Raw genomic sequence first — 18,908 nt, 5'->3', positions numbered from 1 at the left:
CTTGTGGAGTCGTTGATTTGTTTGGTCTTTTTCTGTAGTAAAGGAATCTGTTTCTGTAATAAAGGTTTACCACTTTTTTCATCTAAATAGCTTGCTTTCCCTCCAATTCTTCATCCCAGAGCTTTTATTTCTATTTTATCACCTATATTATTTCTTCTAGAAACTTAGTCTTTTTAGAAAATTAATTTTTAAATGAATCTGTGTAATTGTTACAAGTTTCTTGCTCCTTTTGAAAGAATCTGTGACTAAATTTTTAAGAGATACACATTTATTAAACTCTTATGCATGAGGTGCTGTGCTAAGGACTAGGGAGACAAAAACAGGAGGCCTTACTTCAACCTTCCATTATGATGAAGAAAACAGACAAAAGGGGTGGGATGGGAGGAGAGGGACAAGGAAAAGTTTTTTGGAAAAAGGTAATTTTTATACTGAATCTTAAAGGAAGACAGGCTATGAGGAAGAACACTTTTGGCTTTGGGAGTTGGAATGGTCATGAATAAAGCACAGCTGAAAGCAAGAGCTGTTGTATCAGATTATATGGAAGGGGAAGCAAATATAAGAAAATTGTAATGTGGTAGGATGGGGTCAGCCAAAATGAGGACAATAATGGCATGTCCCAAAAGTCTTAGAACCATTTTAAATTATTAAAGTTTTAAGCTACTAAAACATAAAGCTGCATTAAGATCTACAGAATGTCCCAAATTCTGAGATTCAAACTTATTGCAATAATGTATCTATGGGAACTGAAATCAAGTGAAAAGTATAGAAAAGAATGCTAAGGGAAGACTCTTGAGTGAGTAGCTAATACGTGCAGCTCAGGTAAAGACTACCTAAAGAGGTGAAAACTAAATAATAGTTGGAACAGGACAGGAGTATTAGCTGGGCTGATTAAGTATAACAGTTATTAAGGTAGGTAAGGGGAAAAAAAAACAAAACCAAAACTCTGTGCTTGCATGAGACCAATCGAATGTATCCAGGCTTCTGAGACTTTCCTATTTAGTGACCTGATTAGTTTTTGGTAATCCAGGACCAAATGTTCCAGAAAAAAGCAGGAAATATATTAGCATGCTTTTGTTTCTGAATTTAATGAGATCCTGCAAGTTCTTTTAGTGTCATGCTAAATAAAAACTTGTTTTCTACCTAGAAGTTATTCTGAATGTTGAAACATTCATTGAATATTGAATCTGGAGTCAAAACCTGGATTCAAATCCTGTCTCTAATGCTTTCTACCTAAGTCACTCAATTTTCTTGGGCTTCAGTTTCCTTTCTGCCAAATGAATGATAGGTGTTTCTGAGCTCTGTTCTGAATCCAACATTTTGTGTGTATTATACACTAAAAACTTATATAGGAGTTGACTTTATGGTAAAAGGATGGGTGGTGGGGGAGAAGGAATGAAGAAGGGGAAGGGGGAAAATCTGATAAAGTTTATAAAAATAAAAAATGAGGCTTTCAACAAAATAATCCTGCAAAGCAGAGGGTAATAGGGAAATAATTCTACTTTGTGTAGAAACAAACACACACACACACACACACACTCTTTCTGATAAAAAGAACAGAACTAGCTTAAATTTGAGAAGTAAAAAAAAAAAAAAAAAAAATTGAGAGAAACCAAAACGGTAAATTTACTTGGCCAATAGTATTATATTGTGAAGTCCTTTTCTAACATTGTAATAGGGAGCAAAAAAACAAGGGCCCTCTCAAAACCTGAATGTTTCCAAAGGATACTGAGGAAACTAGAGGGGAGAAAAAAAGACTTGGGAGTAAGATTGGTTTCATTTCAAGAGGTTGAAGAAGGGAGAGAGAAGGGAGGGGTAAAAGTAATATATTAACATAAGAAGAGTTAGAGGATAAGGCTTGCTATTTTTCAAAGCTGGTGTGGGTAAGGATATATAAATATAAGGCGAGAAAAGGTGGTGGGAGAAAAAGGTAGTACTTAAATGTTACTTTTATCTGAACCAAAAGGAGGAGAATTGGACACAGTTTAATGCAGAAACACAAAATTCAACAAAGGAAACAGTTAAGAAAGGATGTCAGGAAGAAGATGGTTATAAATAGACTAAACTTACTGGTCTTAAAGAATGTGTCTAAAGAAAAGGGGAGAGAGGGAAACAAAAACCAGTAACTAAGCAAGTGTTCATCAATTCTGGAAGGTCTGGTGCATTGATAGAGTTGAATTTTTTTTATGCTTATAGAAGTGACAAATGACTTAGAGAATCTTGAGTTAGTACGAACAGAGTAAAATAAGAGTAAAAACAAAAAAACAAAAAAATGGAAAAAAAAAAAAACCCAGGAGAATGAATTATGCAATGACAACATTTCAGAGAGAAACTAATTTTGAGTCAAAGCAATGGACGTCTCCAGACAATTGGTAGACTTGGGGTATAAAATGAGAAACTTTTTAGGCGTGGCTTCTGTGTGGATTTATTTCTCAATTACGCTTCTTAGTAGAGGATAAGAAAATGGTTATCAGTGATGTACATTGAAACTTTTTTATTTAATGTACAGAGGGAAAAGATGTTAAGAAAACATTTTTAAAAAGGCCATTTTGAAAGTAATGTGTTGACACTTTCCAGACTCAACACCTGACCTGGACTATGGTTCTTAAACCACTTTCCAGATCTATCTATTCATTGCAGTGTGAAGAAAGGCCCTTGGGGATGAGGCAGGAAGTAGTTGGAGATTTGGAGTCTTTAAAAACCGTGGCTGGTCCTAAGTATCTGCTTTTTGTCTTTCTTGTGTCAGTGTCTATATGGTAACTAGATGGACCTCATGCTTGAACACATGTTATCTTTTCATCATTGGGGCATTATTTGGCTTATTTTCAAAGTCAGATTCTGTGAGCAATGAGGTAGATTGTTTTTTTGAAAATTGGAATCCTTGCTCTTTATTTTCTTATACCTCTTTTCATTTTTCCACAGACTTTCAAACACAGCTGACAGATCCCTTAAGGATGGAATCTATGCATGGGTCTCTGATATGTTGTGATAGGGAATTTGAATTCTTGAAAAGCAAAGCAACTGATATTTTTGACTTTAAGTTCACCCTTTGTAAAATAAAAGAAGCAATGAAGAGAACTATGCTTCTGGACTCTGTTCTGAGCAATGGAGGAAAAAAAAATTGCTAAAGTAAACATGATGATGGTCGTTCCTGAGGACTTGGATGTTAAGGTAAGGAGTTTGGACTTATTCATTAAGGCATTGTCACTGCTGAATTCTTTTGTGTGGAACTCTGTATTGGGATATGATCGGATTTATACACATAGTACAAAGGAGCCGTCTAAAGCCTTTGACACAGACCTTTAAACCATGTAAGTACTAATGAAAAACTGTTGCGTTAGTAGGCCTTTCATCTTGTAAGTAGTTAAAACACAAATGTTTCCTTGTAGCAAGGATGGTAGATAGTTTTGTTATGTTGCACTCCTGGTAAAGCTGTCAGTGAGTAAAAGCCTGAATTTTTCTTCCTCAGATTACCTAGCACCTTCCTTACCCCATTGAGCCTATGCCAGCTACCATTACCGGTATGTCTCCATAAGGAAAGAGGGAGATAGTGTTGGTCTGTGTAACAACTAGTTTTGTAAGGTAAGTAAACTTATTTTTTTAATAACTCTTTGCATGGGTCATGTCCATCCCTGTTGTCTTGAACTTAGGAATCAATAGATTTTATTTTCCCACTTCCCCCATTTTATAGTAATGTTGAAGGATGCCTTATTCTCCCTAATTATCATGAGAAATAATCTTAAATAATTTGAACAAATCTATGCAGTTGGCTTTAATGGCAAAGTTAGCGGGATAGTTGAGGGAAAATCGGGGTTGGTCAAACTGGTCAAATAACAATGTTTAATTGCTCAGGAACAGAAATTACTTATCTACCATGAAAAACCAACTCAGATGAAAAGTACTTAAAAAAAAATAAACTTTTGGGCCAAAGATCAGTATGAACCACAGCATGAGGGAGATGCTGTCTGGCCTTTATGGTGATTAAAATTATACATTTCCAGTAAAAGATTGAGGCAGAGGTCTGAGCCAATAACACTTTAAAGTTCCTTCTAATTAAGTGGACCTCAAATCTTCCTCATGATCTGAGATGCTACCTTCAGGCATCATTTTTATGGGGCTAGATGTCCAGTCATTCCAGAACAGCTGTACCAAATACAGAATAATTCCAGTGAATAAGCAAAATAATGTCAGCAGTGTCACAAGTTGATTGAAGCAAGGAATATCTCCACATAAGACAGCCAGGCTTCTTAATTTGGGCAGGAAGAGATGGTACAAGTTATCAGTCAGTGACCTAGTGGTCATAAGATGATCATTTGTTCCTATTGGATGAGTGATGATTAGTCTGGAGGTACAAAAATATTTTGGAGGGACTTTCCATGCCTGTGTCACCTCACTTCTGTGCTGGGCTTGGTAGTTATCACAAGGCAAAAAAAGGGTGGAAGGCCAAAATAACTGCCCCCTTCTTCCTCCCATGGAAGACCTCCCTCCATGCATTTAGATTATAGATCCATAGAAAGACTGGTGTCTTTCTGTACAAAGGGGGAAATGAGAAATGATTGCTTTTGAACCCCCAGCTTTATTCCAAAAAGTACTAATTTGATAGTCGATCCAAAGTTGTGTAAGGCCCCAGAGCCGTGAGCTGCAGATCCTACATTCACTTGCTTAACTATAAGAAGGTAACTAAAGGCTTCCACACACTTGTTTTGCCTTATGATGACCAAGCCTCTCCTGGCAGAGGTGGCACCTGCATGGAAAGTCCCCTCCCAAATAGTCTTTACCTCCAGATCAATCACTTGTCCAGTTAGGAGCAAATGATCATCCTATGACCCCTTAAGTCACTGACTGATAGCTTGTACCATTTCCTCCTGCCCAAATTAAGCCTGGCCTTCTTATGTGGAGATACTTCTTGCTTCATCCAACTTGACCCTGCTGACGTATTTTTGCTTATTTGATGGAATTATTCTGTATTTGGTACAGTGGTTCTGCAATAACTGGACATAGAAGTAGCCTCTCAGATCAAGAGGAAGACCTGAGGTCTATGAAGTTGAAGGGATCATGGGCACTTTAATAAAGTGCTATTGACTCAGACCTGTGCCTCAGTCTTTTACTATAAGTGGGAGAATTTTAATCTCCACACCCTATATTTGAGCTATAAAACCATGATAGCAGATAAGTGCTAAAATAGCTTCTTCTCAGCCCTGCTGAGGGGAGGCCTCTAACACATAGGAGCCATTGTTCCTGTGTGGAGAGATATGGGGGGGGATAGCTACACAAGGATCTTCAGCATCAGGAGAGAATATGGCTCTGTGGGGCATGCAGGCTGGTTTTAGAATCAAGAAATCCTGGGTTGAAGTACTGGTTAACCTGTTGTTAACTAGTCACACGATTCATATGGCATTCATTTATTTTGCATATAACCTAAACTTTTAAGGTTTTTTTGTTTTCTTTTTGAAGTGCCAAAGAACTAGAAACGGAGATTTCTATTGTTTGAAGGATAAAGTTACAGCATATGAATGTAATAAAATATCACTGTGCCATAAAGGAACAAAATGAATATAGAAAAATATGGAAAGACTTAAATTATCTGATGCAGTGAACTAAGGTAGAGATGAGGAAAAACATAACATATAACTATTAATTTCAAAGAACAACCCTCATAAAATAATAATTGAATGTAAAAAATGACAGAACCAGCAAGAGGTGACAAGACAGACTTCTTTGCAATTCTCCTAGTTGCAGAACCATGAGCTTCAGGATATGTATTATATTGCATATATTTCTGATTATTTCAATATATTTGTAGGATTTTTTTCTTGTTTTTCTCTTTAGAATTTTGTTTTTGGATTTATGCAAGATGGATTCCTGGGAATATAATAGATAATATAATAGATTTGATGAAATGGAAAAAGCATATGATTCCTTACAAAATAAATATGAAAAAGAAACCAATTCAATGAAAAACAGAATTTGTGAAATGGAAAAAATCCAATGAACAAAACACCTCATTTAAAAAAAGTTCAATTGGCCAAATGCAAAAGGAGATTAAAAAAAGCTTAAATGAAGAAAATAATTCACTAAAAATTAGAATTGAACAAATGGACACGAATGACTCGACGAGACTTCAAGAATTAAACAAATAAAATGGGGGGAAAAATAGAAGAAAATGTAAAATACCTCAGTGGAAAAATAATTGACCTGGAAAATAGATCTTTGAGAGACAATCTTAGAATTATTGGACTTCCTGAAAATCATGATGGAAAAAAAGAGCCTCAATATCATTTTTCAGAAAACCAAGAAAAACTGTCCTGATGTCCTGGAATCAAAGGGTAAAAAAAAATTTATGAAGAGAAATAATCCAATATAAACAAATCAATCTAGGCTTTCCAGTTGTCTTTAAGTAATAACTTAGAATTTCCAGACTGCTTTAAAGTGGGAGTTGCTATATTTCCTTTAAAATATCCAAAAAAAGATATCATCTGTATTTAAGTATCCCTCTAGTTTGTTATTAAAACAAATGTAGAAGCTATGCTCTGTAATAGGTATTTAAAAAAACATATACAACATATTCTAAGATGAAAGTAAAGTAATTAGAATTTCTCTCAATGCAAAGGCTAATGGTATAGTCATAAATGGAACTTTGCAGGTGACCACTACCATTGTGGTGTTCTTTAGTGACTGATATATTCAGGACACTAGGCCAGACTGGAAAACTCACTCATTTCTAATTTGCAACTGCCAGCCACCTTCAGTCTTGTGAGAATTAGGGAGATAAGCAGCTTCCCTTAATTGTTTAGTTGTGTGGATTAGTAGGGTTTGATCCCCTGTACACAAAACTATTTTTCAACCTAAGTTATCCGGGTTGATTTGGCTCCATTAGCAAATGAATTTATTCTTCCATGAATTTGAAATGTCTTTAATATATTTCTTTTAGTCCCTTCCTATGTAAATGACTGTTTCCCCCCAAAAGTGCAGAGAAAGATAATTAGTAATTGAGGAAAAATCAGGTAAAGTTATATATAAAAGAAACATTTTATTCTAAAGGCAACAGAAAACAAGATAGAGATGACTTCATCTAATTTAAAATAGCATTTTTTTTTTTCCTACCAGGAAACAGCTTAGAATCATTAGAATCACATGTAGTTTACATTTGTAAACTCCAACCAGCCCTCCCATGAATCTAGTCCATATGAATGTCCCTAGAATACTTGACATTTGAGCTTTTGTTCGGCCTTGTTTTAACCTCTACTTGAAGTAATGTTGGATGGTGGACTGAGAGTTGGAAGGGACCTTAGATGTCATCCAGACCATCTCCCTTCTTCCCAGCTTCTACTTGATATAAAGAGTCAGAGAAATACATTTTTTCAAAATTACACATCTTTAAACTCCAATCTTAACTTCCTCTTACAAAGTTGTCTGATTATAAAAATCTAGCATGCTTTCTAATGTTCATTCTATTTTTTTTTATAAGAACCTTTTGTTTTCTAAACTGATCTATTCCCCTCCCCCCCCCCCCCCAAGCTATATTTGCTTTACTGGATTTTCAAGAACAACCTACATAAAAACTGAGAAGGAATAAATTGCTTTGAAGAGGAAAACTGCCTTCAGCCAGGGAAGTCTCAACCAAATGGAGAGCAAGGGAGTTGGACCAGGGCCTTTGGGACATGCTAACGTTTGTAGGTGCAAAGCAAAATTATTCTTCTGTCCCCTAGGAGGCCTCTTAGTAGTGGTATATAAAAGGAGGCTGTAGAAAAAAGGAGACACTAATTTTTCATAAATTCTTTGTTGGTTCCTAGAACTAAGTTTGCATCTTCTTTCCCTCTGAGTGTAGTATGACTTCTACATGGTGAGCATGATCCTTCCTAGGCCTAGGAATGGAACTTTGCACGTGACCTAGGTCTAATGTAACTCATTTCCCTTATTGTGGGTCTGGATTAGGTGATTATCAATTTTCAGTTGCTTGATGCTCCCTTTTCAAAAATGGAATTTTTAAAGCTGTAAGTAAACTCTCCAAAGAAACTAAAATGTCCTTGTTGAGACTGTTGTAGAACAGGGAGGTCCTTTGGGGCCTACATAAAAATATGTAGAAAAACAATTTTTTTTAAGATTTTGGCAGAGACTTCAGTAAACATTTTTGCTTTTGGTTTTAATCTGTTTTTATTTTTCTGAACTATAAAAAGCCACTGTCTTGTAACTTACTTTGACCAGAGGTATTTGAAAATGTTTATTTTATAGATTATTTAGATCCTTGGTTTCTGTGAGATACATTGCTTCAGATATGGGATAAAATTCAATGATCAGACTTAACTTGGGCCATTCATCCATGAATGCAGTATTTATGTACCATAAATTGAATAAAAGCAACTTATAGAATGGGTTAAACAATTTGATTTCCAATTTCGTGTTCATGTATGAGTGGGAGGACTAGCACCTTGAGTGTGAGGGCTTGCTATGGCCTTTTCAGGGCTGCTTATCCACCTGATGTCTGCTCGGCACTAGGATTTCACCTGTGGCTTTCAGAAGCTGTAGCAGGGCAGTGGCCACATTCTGGTGATCATCTTAGTAACTCAGTAACTGTGACAGTTCTTAAACCTGATGAGATGGGGATGTCTGATCTAAGTATCTGAACACTCCTCCTGATGGAATAGATGGATGAGAAGAACTTGTTTCAACAGCCATAAAGGTGGCTTAAATAATCATTCTATAGAACATAGACCTTGGTTAGAGCTGGAAGATGCTAGGATCATCTGACATTCTAGACCACTGGACTTAAGTGCTTTGGAAGAAGGACAACTTTGTAGCTTATTATTCAATTTATTCATGAGGCAGGACTTTTGTCCTCTTTGAAAATGAAGTGCAAATAAGTTCTTAATTCAGATAAGATATATCTAACTTTTACAGATACCATGACACTATTGTTGCAAGCTAGGGAGAATTCTAAGAGTTGAGTATCAACTTCCCATAGTTTGACTTTTATACCTTAAATGGCAGCACAACTTAAGTGCTGGTTCAACCCTAAACCCTCTTGTCAAAATCAAATACCAAGGATTATTTCCCTGCTCCCTCAAAAGGAAATCAGTCCAGCTGATATTGAGCAAGATTTTCCCCAAAATACAGTTCCACTACCCAATTTTAGGGCCTCTCCTACAACAAAAGGTCTCAAAAAGTTCAACTTGTGGAGAAATCCTTAACATTGTTGTTCAGTCATCCAGCTCTTTGTGACCCCATTTGGAATTTTCTTATTGGAGTAGTTTTCCATTTTCAGCTCATTTTACAGATAAGGAAACTGAGGCAGGGTTAAGATTTGCCCAGGGTAACATAGCGAGTGTCTAAAGCCAGACCCCAGTGTTCTATCCATTGCTCCCAGCTATCTGCCTGATTAGTAGAACCCAAAGAGCTAAATACAAAGAATGAAAAGCTGCAACATATTTTATTAAGTGCTTTTATTAAACCTTAAATCCCCTTCATATCTTGAGTTTTGTAAGCCAAGTGACCATAGTTTGATTGGAGAGGGGTCAGATTCTAAAGTCTCCAGATCCATAAAGAGTGTCACAATTTCCTTTAGGGGAGAAGTCCCCTCAAAGTATACCTGGAGTGGGGTTCCTAAACAAAGATATTTTTATCAGTTTTAAATTTGCCCCTTGGCAAACTCTCCTTGTTTTTTTCTTCTGGAACCAAATAGGAATAATCTAATCCTTCCATATGACAATATTTGTAGTCTGAAGTCGGCTATCATGTTTCAGTTCCATATCCAATGCTTCTCAAACCCACTCCATTGCACTTTCAACCAAGGATCATACTATATAGCACTGATAGTCACCCACCTCACATAGTGGGTTGGGGATCAAATGAAATTGAAAAAAAGCTCAGCACAGTGACTGTCATGCAGTAGGTGCTATATAAATATTCTCTTTTTCCCATATGTGCCAATGATGGGGGTAGGGAAAGAAGCATTTGCTGTGTGGCAGTGAGGGTATCTGCAGATTTCAATATCTTTTTAGCTAATTTACACTAATGTGTTACAACTCATAGCTTTACAGTAAAACGTGGACATGTTTTAATGTATTTGCTTTAAGGAGAAATTGGCAAGTAAACTCATATTGGGAACTCATTGAACAATGAAATGCCTCAGATGGTGATCCAAGGTAAGTAGTTTTAGCTCTAGGTCCTATCAGACAAGGCAGCAAAGATTAATGTTTAGAATAACAAGGCCCTTACGGTTCAGTGAGGGGATACCAATTATTAAAGTAAGAACAGAACATTAAAGCTATGTAAGCCCCTTTAAAGTAGGAAATTCAATTGGTCATACCTACATTTTCAGTGAGGTTGTGGGATGGAGTTTGTGGAGTTAATCAGAAATTTTACATAGAAATTTGTTTTCCCAAATCTTCCCTTTGCCCAAGGGATTGTTATATGCCATAGTAAATAGAAACTAAATACAATCCTAGTTTTGCTCTTCCCTTCTGCTAAAACAAATTTGAATTGTAAACAATTTGGAAATTCTTTCCTTTATAAAGTTGAAGATGTTGGTAAGTTTTGTCTACAGTAATCCACTGAAATCTTCTAATTTTAGAGCTTTGAAAGCCATTCTAGGAGGGGTTCTTAACCTAGAATTCATGAGTTTGTTTTTCAATATAATTGATTTCTTGTGTCAGCCTACATATTTTACTTCATGCATTTAAAAACATTCTAGGCAAAGGTCCTTAGGCTTCACAAACCTACCTTTACCAAACTGCTATGAACCAAAAAGGGCCCATGATACACAAAGCAATTAATAGCTTCAGTCTTATGTTTCTAAGCTAATAGGATTTAAAACTTACTAAGGTTATTAAGAGATCTAACTTCATTTTAGAGGGGAAGAAACAAAGAGCTGAAGAAATTTGCCTAAAATTATAGGTAATAAATAAGTCAGAACTGAGCACTACATATGGGTTTGTTGGATCTAAATCTAGAGTGCCTTCTCTATTCCCTCTAAATTCCCTCTCGTGTTCTTAGTGTTATATCTGACTTTTATATAATTCTGTGGTGCATTGATTTTTTTTTCCACTGTCAAGATGTCTTATTTTCCTCAATAATAATCATCCCAGGATGTGTACAGATTATACACATTTAAAGGCAGCAAATATTTACCTTTTGTCCCAGACTGTGATGGAAAAATACCAAAAATTAAAAAAAAACAAAAAAGTCCTTGCCCTCAAGGAACTCATTCTGATGGGGAGACAGCAAACAGCTCAGTTCTAATGAACTATATGAGATCACTTGGACATATCAATTTGGGGAGATACTATCATTAAAGGAGAGTAGAAAAAGCTCACAGTGGGTATGATTTTAGCTGAGATTCAAAGGAATTGAAGAGGCAGCAATGGGGAGGGAGAGAATTGCAGGCAGCCAATGAAAATACATGGAGTCAGGAAATGGAATTGTGAGAGGAACAGCAGGAAAACTAGTGTCACTGTAATGAAGAGTATGGGGGAAGGGAGAACTGAAGTGTAAGAAGGTGGCTATGAAGGGCTTTCAAAGCCAAACAAAGGATTTTATATTTTATTTTCTAAGCAACAGGGAGTCACTGGCTCCCTTTAGGCAGATCAGTTGTACAGCTGAGTGGATGATGAACCGCAGTGGAGAAAGATTTCAAACAAGACCAAACAGAAGGTTATTACAATAATCCAAGCACCAGGTAAGAGCATATGCTTGGAAGGTTGCAGTAACAAAACCAAGAAGGGGACATATATAGGAGGTGTAAGCCTGGGTGACTAGGAGGAGGATAGTGTCCTTGAGAGTAATAGAAGTAGATTGTAATTCAGAAGACCAGATGACATGGGGAAGGATAGATAATGTATTCAGTTTTGAATATATTGCATTTTAAGATATCCCTGGGACATCCAGTTTGAGATATCCACCAGACAGTTGTAGATTTAAAGCTGCAGTTTAGGGGAGAGTTAGGACTGGAATAGACCTGAGAATCATCAGGATTAGAATGACAATTGAATCCATGGGGGCTGATAAGATCATGCAAAAAAAGTAGAAAAGAAGAGATGAGGGCTTCCGAGATACAGCAAAAGAAATTAAGAGATCTAGCAGGTAAAAATCAGGATTAGGGTAGTGTCAATGGAAACCTAGGGAAAAGAGAATGATGAGTATTGTCCAAGTCTGCAGAAAGGTCAAATAAAAAATGAGAATTAGAAAAACCATTAGATTTGGCAATTAAGAGATCAATGGGAAATCATTGATTACAGTTGAATGACAAGGTTGGAGGGGAGACTACAGATTATAGGAAATTAGGAGGAAAAGAGTTTACAATAAATTAAAAGGAAAAGAAGTGGAAGTACTGATTATAGATGGCCTTCTCAAGGAGTTTCGCTATGTGGAAGACACTTTGAGCCCAACAAAAAGAATTTACCGCTCACATATTACACTGAATCTAGCTTTGTCCTAACTTCCGAGTCTGTCCCAAGGCAATCTTTCTATGAATCACTCTGACAATGTTAATTCCTGCCTCTGTCTTCAGATTTTATGTCTTGCTCTGGAAAAGGTATATTGTGTCAATTTGTCCATCAACTTCCTTTTGGCTCTGCTCATTCTCGTGATTTCTCTAACTAGACTCTTACTTCCTGGCCAGCATTTCCCTTATGTTTATTGTCTCTCCTTGGAGCATGAGCTCACTTTTGTGAGGACCTATATTAGGTGCTTGACACCTAATATATACTTAATGAATGCTATTGACTCATGAGTTATTCTTTCCAGAGACTAATTATTGAGATAAACATGACCTATATCTGGCCACTAGAGCCTGATGGAGGAGAAAGTGGGGCTGGTGACTTTGCATAGCCCTCCCTCGCTTCAGTTTGTTGGAATGTCCTAGCATTATCTCTGCTGTCAGGGTCCTCTTCAGAACGAAGGACAAACAGCAGCAGCCCTTCCTCTCCTGGGGCCATTCACAAGTTCATTTATAGAAGGTCACCTTTTGACTTCCATTTCAGTACCAAAGTCTTAGAAATCACATCCAACCCATTTCCTACTTAGCAGTGGAAAAGAAAAACTGGAGTTTAATAGGTCTGTGGCCAAAAGAAACAATTATTAAACTCACAAGACATTAATGCACTTAAACACCTACAAAATTTCAAGACAAATTTACCAAGAGACACATGGCAAAGATTTTCCTTCACAAACCCACCTCCTTTCCCCAAAGAATATTAGTTTCTCCAAAATATTCTGGCAACATTTGAGTCAGCCTGTTTTGGTTTCTGTGAAAATTTGGTGATTCTTTTGTTTTTATAAATAGGCTGAGAACATAGTCTCCCAGTGATAGGTAGCCCCTTAAAAGGCACAGAAACTCCTAGGTAAATTTAGTGTCTTTCACCTAGGCTGATCACTGTAAAACGCCACCTCTGTTTCTAAGATTGATGTACTTTTGGGGGCTTCTTCTCTCCCATAAGAAAGTAGATAAAGACCTTGCAAATGCAAATATACAAATTTGTGTCTTGACCCACAACTATCTCAGCCATTTTTACTGGCTTTCTCATTCTCATTCTAGGATGGGCCTCTGGAAGGAAAGGGCATTTAATGGGAAGTCTGCCATGCCCCACCTCCTTTGCATGTAAGAGAAGGCTTCTTTTTTCTTTTTCTGAGATTCCTGTATCATTGAAGAGTTGCAGCACCTCAGAACTTTATGAGGCAAAACTCTCTGGAATTTGTTAGAAATTCAAGATAATTTTGACTTCTGATAATCAAGAATCCTCAGTGTGACTAAAAGGTAGAGCAGGAGAAGTATGAAAAGTTCTGTCAGCTTTTCTTCCCACGTCTCTCCCTTTTTCTCAACGCTGCCTAGAGAAAAAGGTCTTGAAGGCACTATTGTAGTTCTTATTAAAAGCTGTGTAGATTAGAGGGTTGAAAAAGGAATTGGAATAGCCAAGCCACAAGAATATGCTCTTCCAGGTGGGAGGGATATTCCAAGAACTGAGAGGACTGATGAGCTCAGTGACGAAGAATGGGATCCAGCAAAGCACAAACACACCAATAAGGATGCCCACCATCAGAGCTGCCTTTTTCTCCTTTTTTTCTCTCCATGTCTCTCCATCATTCTGAAAGGTCACCATAGCATGACGAGCAGTGAATATCATCTGAGGTTGGTGGAGGACCTCTTTTACCTGCAACGATCAACAAATGTTTAGGAACTGTGTTAAGTGCTACAGGTACCAAGACAAAAATGAAACATCTGCCCTCAAGGAGTTTAATTCCATAGACAGAAGCTTTAGATAGACATTCCCTTGAGTCTAAGTTTTGCTTGCCCAGATATCTAGCAAAAGATAAACATCTGGGTCATTCCTTGTACATTTACCGTGAAAGGAATACATTTACAATCAAGACCAGGGAATTCTATTGGTGGGGTTCAACTTGATTGGACTTTTAGGACAGGCGTTCCTAAACTTTTTGTGTCTTGGATCCCTCTGGAAATCTGATGAAACTCAAGGACTCTTTGTAAGGATGTTTTTAAATGTATAAAATATATACAATTACAAAGGAAGTCAAATGCACTAAAATATACTTAAAATATTCAAAGTTTCAGGTTCATGAACCCTCTGAAATCCAACTACAGATTCCCCCTGGGGGATCCAAGGTTAAAGGTTCCTGCTTAAAGATACTTTGTAAAAGAACAGTAACAGAGGAAGAGATGACTCTCATTCCTTGGGTGGTATCTAAGACCAAACATGTAGTCTCAGTTCAATACAACAATAAATTATTTAATACCCTTGATGGTCTGTGCTTGACACAGAGTTTGCAGAAAGGGAACATAAGCCAGGATGCCTCATGGGTTTTGTTTCTGATGCTAGTTAAGGAAGTTATATGGGGATTTATTATCTTCATTTTTCAGATAAGGAGAGATATTTTAAGAGATTAGAATGTAGAATGGAGGCTCCCTGAAGTCAAGAACTAATTCTATTTTTGTCTTTATAGTCCTAGTGCTTAGCCTATAGTAGATACTTAATAAATGCATACAGAATTTAATTGTGATACAACTTGAGGCAAATTTCCAATCAATCATAGGATCATAGATTTAGGGACAGAAGAAATTTTACAGGTCACTAGCATAATTCTCATTTTATGGTTGAAGAATCTAAAACTTAAGAGTGTAGGAGACTTACCTAATGTCAAATAGATTGTATCCATATGACTGATGGATCCTATAAACAAAGACAAATAGCACAGTCTCTGCCTTCACAGAGCTTCCACAGGTCTAGAACTAGAAGTAGACAATTTAATCTCTCTCTTCATTTTATAGATGAGGAAACTCAAGGTCACACAGGAAATAAAATGTCAGAGATAGGATCCCAGTCTAGAGACATCTCTTTCCAGTGAATGCTACCAGCCTCTTGACTAAAATTCAATACTCTGTTTATTGACTATTTAGAATCCTTCCATAAGAAGATGTTTAAAAGGAAGTTAGGAATAGTTGAGACATAATAGCTAGCTAGACAAGATAAGTGAAATTGTCCTTCTCTTCCATGTCCCTCACAAACTTAGATAGTGTTAAATTACCCTTCAAAGTCACCATTAAAGTTAATTTCAATTAAATGTCATTTGAATGAATATATCCAGGGTTAGGGGAAGGGCCATGATTACTTGTGCTTCTCATCCTTACCCAGTGGTGATGCTGTAGAAAATTCATTTTAATATCCAGTTCAGCTTTGATAAAATTGGGGAATACAATGTAGAGAAAACATGCATTCATAAGGAACAGACCCCATGAGAGTGTGCTGACCAAGGGTTTAATGTCACACTTGAACATCAACATGATATTAGTCTGTTCAGATATGTTTGGGGTTAGGTTAACAAACGAGTTTTTCTTGGTCTGTGCTCCCCCTGACTGACTCTGCTCCAGAGACCTGCTTCTTCCCTTAATCCCACTCCTCCAAAATCTAGTTACATTCTGAGCCTACATCACTTTGCATCATCTTTGAATTAGAATTGATTGGTGCTAATGGAAAGCAAAGGGGAACAGGAAAAGGGGAAGGTGAGGGAGGGAAAGAGAGAGAGAATGTTGTCATGATGAATTTAATGCTTTTATTTTTCCATCTTTCTCAATCAGAGGCCTCAAATATTAAAATAAGTCCTCATTAGGATATTTTGACAGCTTCAGTTCCCTGAAAGCAAATTCCACCTGTGGAGAAAAATTCAGAAGCAAATATTCCCTGTCTAGTCTTTGGCTTTGCTTTAACATTAGCATTTCCTAGTAGCTGTCAGATTCTTCAGAAGACATGATGTCCTCCTCAAGCAGTGTGAGCAATTGCTCTATATACTTAGGGGGGTGTCATTGTAAATAGGGGAGGAAGTCCCAGAAAAGGAAAATTTAAGGGAAAGGAATCGGAAAACAAGAACAGGATCTAGGATTCAATATACTGTTTATAACTTGCATCATAGCTCAGGGGAAAAGAAATCCTGCAAAACTATAGTAGTTACCTAGGAAACAAGTTGAAAACTACAAGGCCACTAAAAATGCTTGCAAATCATTATATAGAAACCAAGAGATGGAAGTACAGAATATTATTTCCCCTTAAACATAATTAAATCTCATAGTTAGATAGTGCTCTATGGTCTGCAAAACAATTTTCTTCATTACATTCCTGTGGAACACTGCATCATCCTTTCTCTCTTCTCTTGCCCAGAGGATTCCTGAATTCTTTGATTTAGTGAAAAGAACTTGAGTTGGAATCTTGGCTCTAATCTTACTGCCTGTATGGTTCTGGAAAAATCATCGCACTCCTCTGGGCCTCAACAATAGTACCACTTAGTGTTACTACTTAAAATGAGAAGAAACAGATCATTTTACTGAAAACAATTTCATAGTGATTTTGGGGGCAGGGGGTGTCTAAGTGTTTAAAATAGAATTTAAATACTGGCCTTTCCTACATCCTACCGCTAAGCCAGGCAATATAGTCTCACAATATATTCTTAGGTGTGTATGTATATATACACACATCCATACATACATCTTCTAATTATACATCTTCTAACCAACACCATTATGCCCCTCACCCCCAAAGCCAGGGCAAGGCAGTAAGGTTATATAGCATTGACTAGCTACTTGTGACATTCTAGGGAAGATGTGCAATTATATATTTATCGGAGTCTAGCTGAACTACCCTATTTTATTTACATGTAAGCCAACTGATGACCAAAGAAGAGAAAATAACTTGCTGGTGAAAGTCACACCAGGAGTTAATGACAGAGCTAGACTGGAGCCCAAAGTCTTTTAACATGGGCAAAGGGCATGATTCCCCATAAAGATCCAATGTACTGAAGTGGACCCTAATTCTATGATCTCCTCGCTCCAAGTTTTTGGGGGAGTTAAAGTTGCGGGATAGGTAGTGAGAAAGCGGGGTGAGGAATAGGGGAGGGGAGGACACAAACGTAGTTGTAAATCCACCAACCTCCACGGCTTCGGGCACGGGTGTGACGCTGTTGGTCTTCTCGGAGCCTATGCGGAACTTGGCAGCTTTGTAGATCTTCCAATAAACAAAGAGCACCACGCAGAGGGGAAGGTAAAAGGCGCCCACAGTGGAGAAGACGGTATAGGAGGGTTCGCGGCTCACCTGACACTCTTCCTTGTCCGCCGAGTAAGTCTCCCCCCAGCCGAAGAGCAGAGGGGCCAACGAGATGACTGCGGAGAGCAGCCAGGTCAAGGTGATCATGACATTGGAGAGGCGCTTGCGAATCCGGAGAGAGTAGTCCAGGTGACGGGTGATAGACCAGTATCGGTCCAGGGCGATGGCGGTCACGTTCCAGATGCTCGCAGTGCAGCACAGCACGTCGCAGGAGATCCACAGCTGACACAGCCGCCTGCCCAGCTTCCAGCGGCGCCCGGACAGCTCGTGCACCAAACTCAGGGGCATGACCAGGGCTGCCACCAGCACGTCAGAGAGGGCCATGGAGGCTATCAGGTTGTGGGGTACCCGATGGAAGGTGCGCACGCGGAGGATGGTGGCCAGGACCAACAAGTTCCACATGAAGGTCGCCACCACCAGTAAACCCAGCAGGGTGAGGACTAGCACGCCAAAGATGGAAAGTGGGGGCTGACTGGGGCCAAGATTTTCAGGGCCACTGCTCCCATTGGTCGGGAAGGGGGAGGGGAGAGTGAGAAAGGAGCCGGTGAAGTTCAAAGGCCAGTCCATTTCTTGGTCAGGAAGTCTGTCTCTCTCTCTCTCTCTCTCTCTCTCTCTCTCTCTCTCTCTCTCTCTCTCTCTCTTTCTCTCTCTCTCTCTCTCTCTCTCTCTCTCTCTCTCTCTCTCTCTCTCTGTGTGTGTGTGTGTGTTAGAGAGGAGAGGAAGGAAGCTCTGGTAGGAAGTTTGGGAGGATTATCTAGGCTGTGAACCCCGAGGCAGCTGATCCAGCTGTGGCACCCTCTGATTAGCAGGGTAGCTTCTGCAGAGCTTCGGTGAATTAAGTCCCAAATGACCAGTCAGAGAAGACAGAGAGGTGAAAGGAAGAGGTTTGGATACAACCCACTTTTAATAAACCCTCGGGGGTGGAAAGTGAAACCTCCCCTGGCTGTCAAGTCCAAAAACCTCAGAGACTGAATATCAGGGAAAGCAAGGGGTCAGGGAGCCAGATCCTTGAGTCCAGTGCTGTCTGCTGCTGCAGAGACCACTCCCGAGCTGGCCTTGAGCCTTACTAATCTTAGGGCAGCTTTATGAAACTAGCTGTAAGAACCTGTCAAAGAGGTATCTCAGCAATTACCTTCCAGAGGTCTGAGATCTCTGCGTTTTCTCAAGAGCAGCATCTAAATGCAGGGGGAAGGGAGAGAGAGAGAGAGAATTAAAATGAAATAAAGGCTGGTACTTGCATTCAGCTCCAGCTTTCTCCCTCCATTCGGACATCTCAGCTCTGCAAAAAGAATTCGTGCAAGTCCAGCCTAC

At 38.4% G+C, this 18,908-nt stretch overlaps 1 protein-coding gene and 1 long non-coding RNA gene across 4 annotated transcripts; one reads left to right on the top strand and one right to left on the bottom strand.

The window, feature by feature from the left end:
* Positions 1 to 205: 205 nt before the first annotated feature.
* LOC111721146 lies at positions 206 to 13,613 on the top strand. 3 transcript variants are annotated; one of them, XR_004229737.1, is made up of 4 exons: positions 206 to 3,168; positions 3,467 to 3,579; positions 10,071 to 10,139; positions 13,529 to 13,613. It is a non-coding gene; the product is annotated as an uncharacterized LOC111721146 (long non-coding RNA). The 3 variants fall into 3 exon arrangements; XR_004229738.1 differs by lacking the exon at positions 10,071 to 10,139 and having other exon boundaries at positions 212 to 3,168; positions 13,529 to 13,598; XR_004229736.1 differs by lacking the exons at positions 10,071 to 10,139; positions 13,529 to 13,613 and adding an exon at positions 5,827 to 5,932 and having other exon boundaries at positions 215 to 3,168.
* Positions 13,614 to 13,756: 143 nt separating this feature from the next.
* On the bottom strand, positions 13,757 to 18,195 carry HTR5A (5-hydroxytryptamine receptor 5A). Its single transcript, XM_031939509.1, has 2 exons — positions 17,424 to 18,195; positions 13,757 to 14,141 (listed from the first exon to the last, which is right to left on the bottom strand). Exons 1-2 carry the CDS (start codon positions 18,162 to 18,164, stop codon positions 13,809 to 13,811), a joined length of 1,074 nt encoding a protein of 357 aa, XP_031795369.1. The 5' UTR covers positions 18,165 to 18,195; the 3' UTR covers positions 13,757 to 13,808.
* Positions 18,196 to 18,908: the final 713 nt, after the last annotated feature.

The sequence above is a fragment of the Sarcophilus harrisii genome, chromosome 5 (genome assembly GCF_902635505.1).
Source record: "Sarcophilus harrisii chromosome 5, mSarHar1.11, whole genome shotgun sequence".
NCBI lineage: Eukaryota > Metazoa > Chordata > Mammalia > Dasyuromorphia > Dasyuridae > Sarcophilus > Sarcophilus harrisii.
Note: the sequence above shows the minus strand (reverse complement) of the source record. Positions and strands in the feature narration are given on the sequence as shown.

Excerpts from the sequence above, each read along its gene's own strand:
- HTR5A (XM_031939509.1), bottom strand. The coding sequence starts at position 18,164 with ATGGACTGGCCTTTGAACTTCACCGGCTCCTTTCTCACTCTCCCCTCC. Across the intron at positions 14,142-17,423 it reads CCGTGCCCGAAGCCGTGGAG|GTAAAAGAGGTCCTCCACCA; the intron begins GTTGGTGGATTT and ends TGATCGTTGCAG.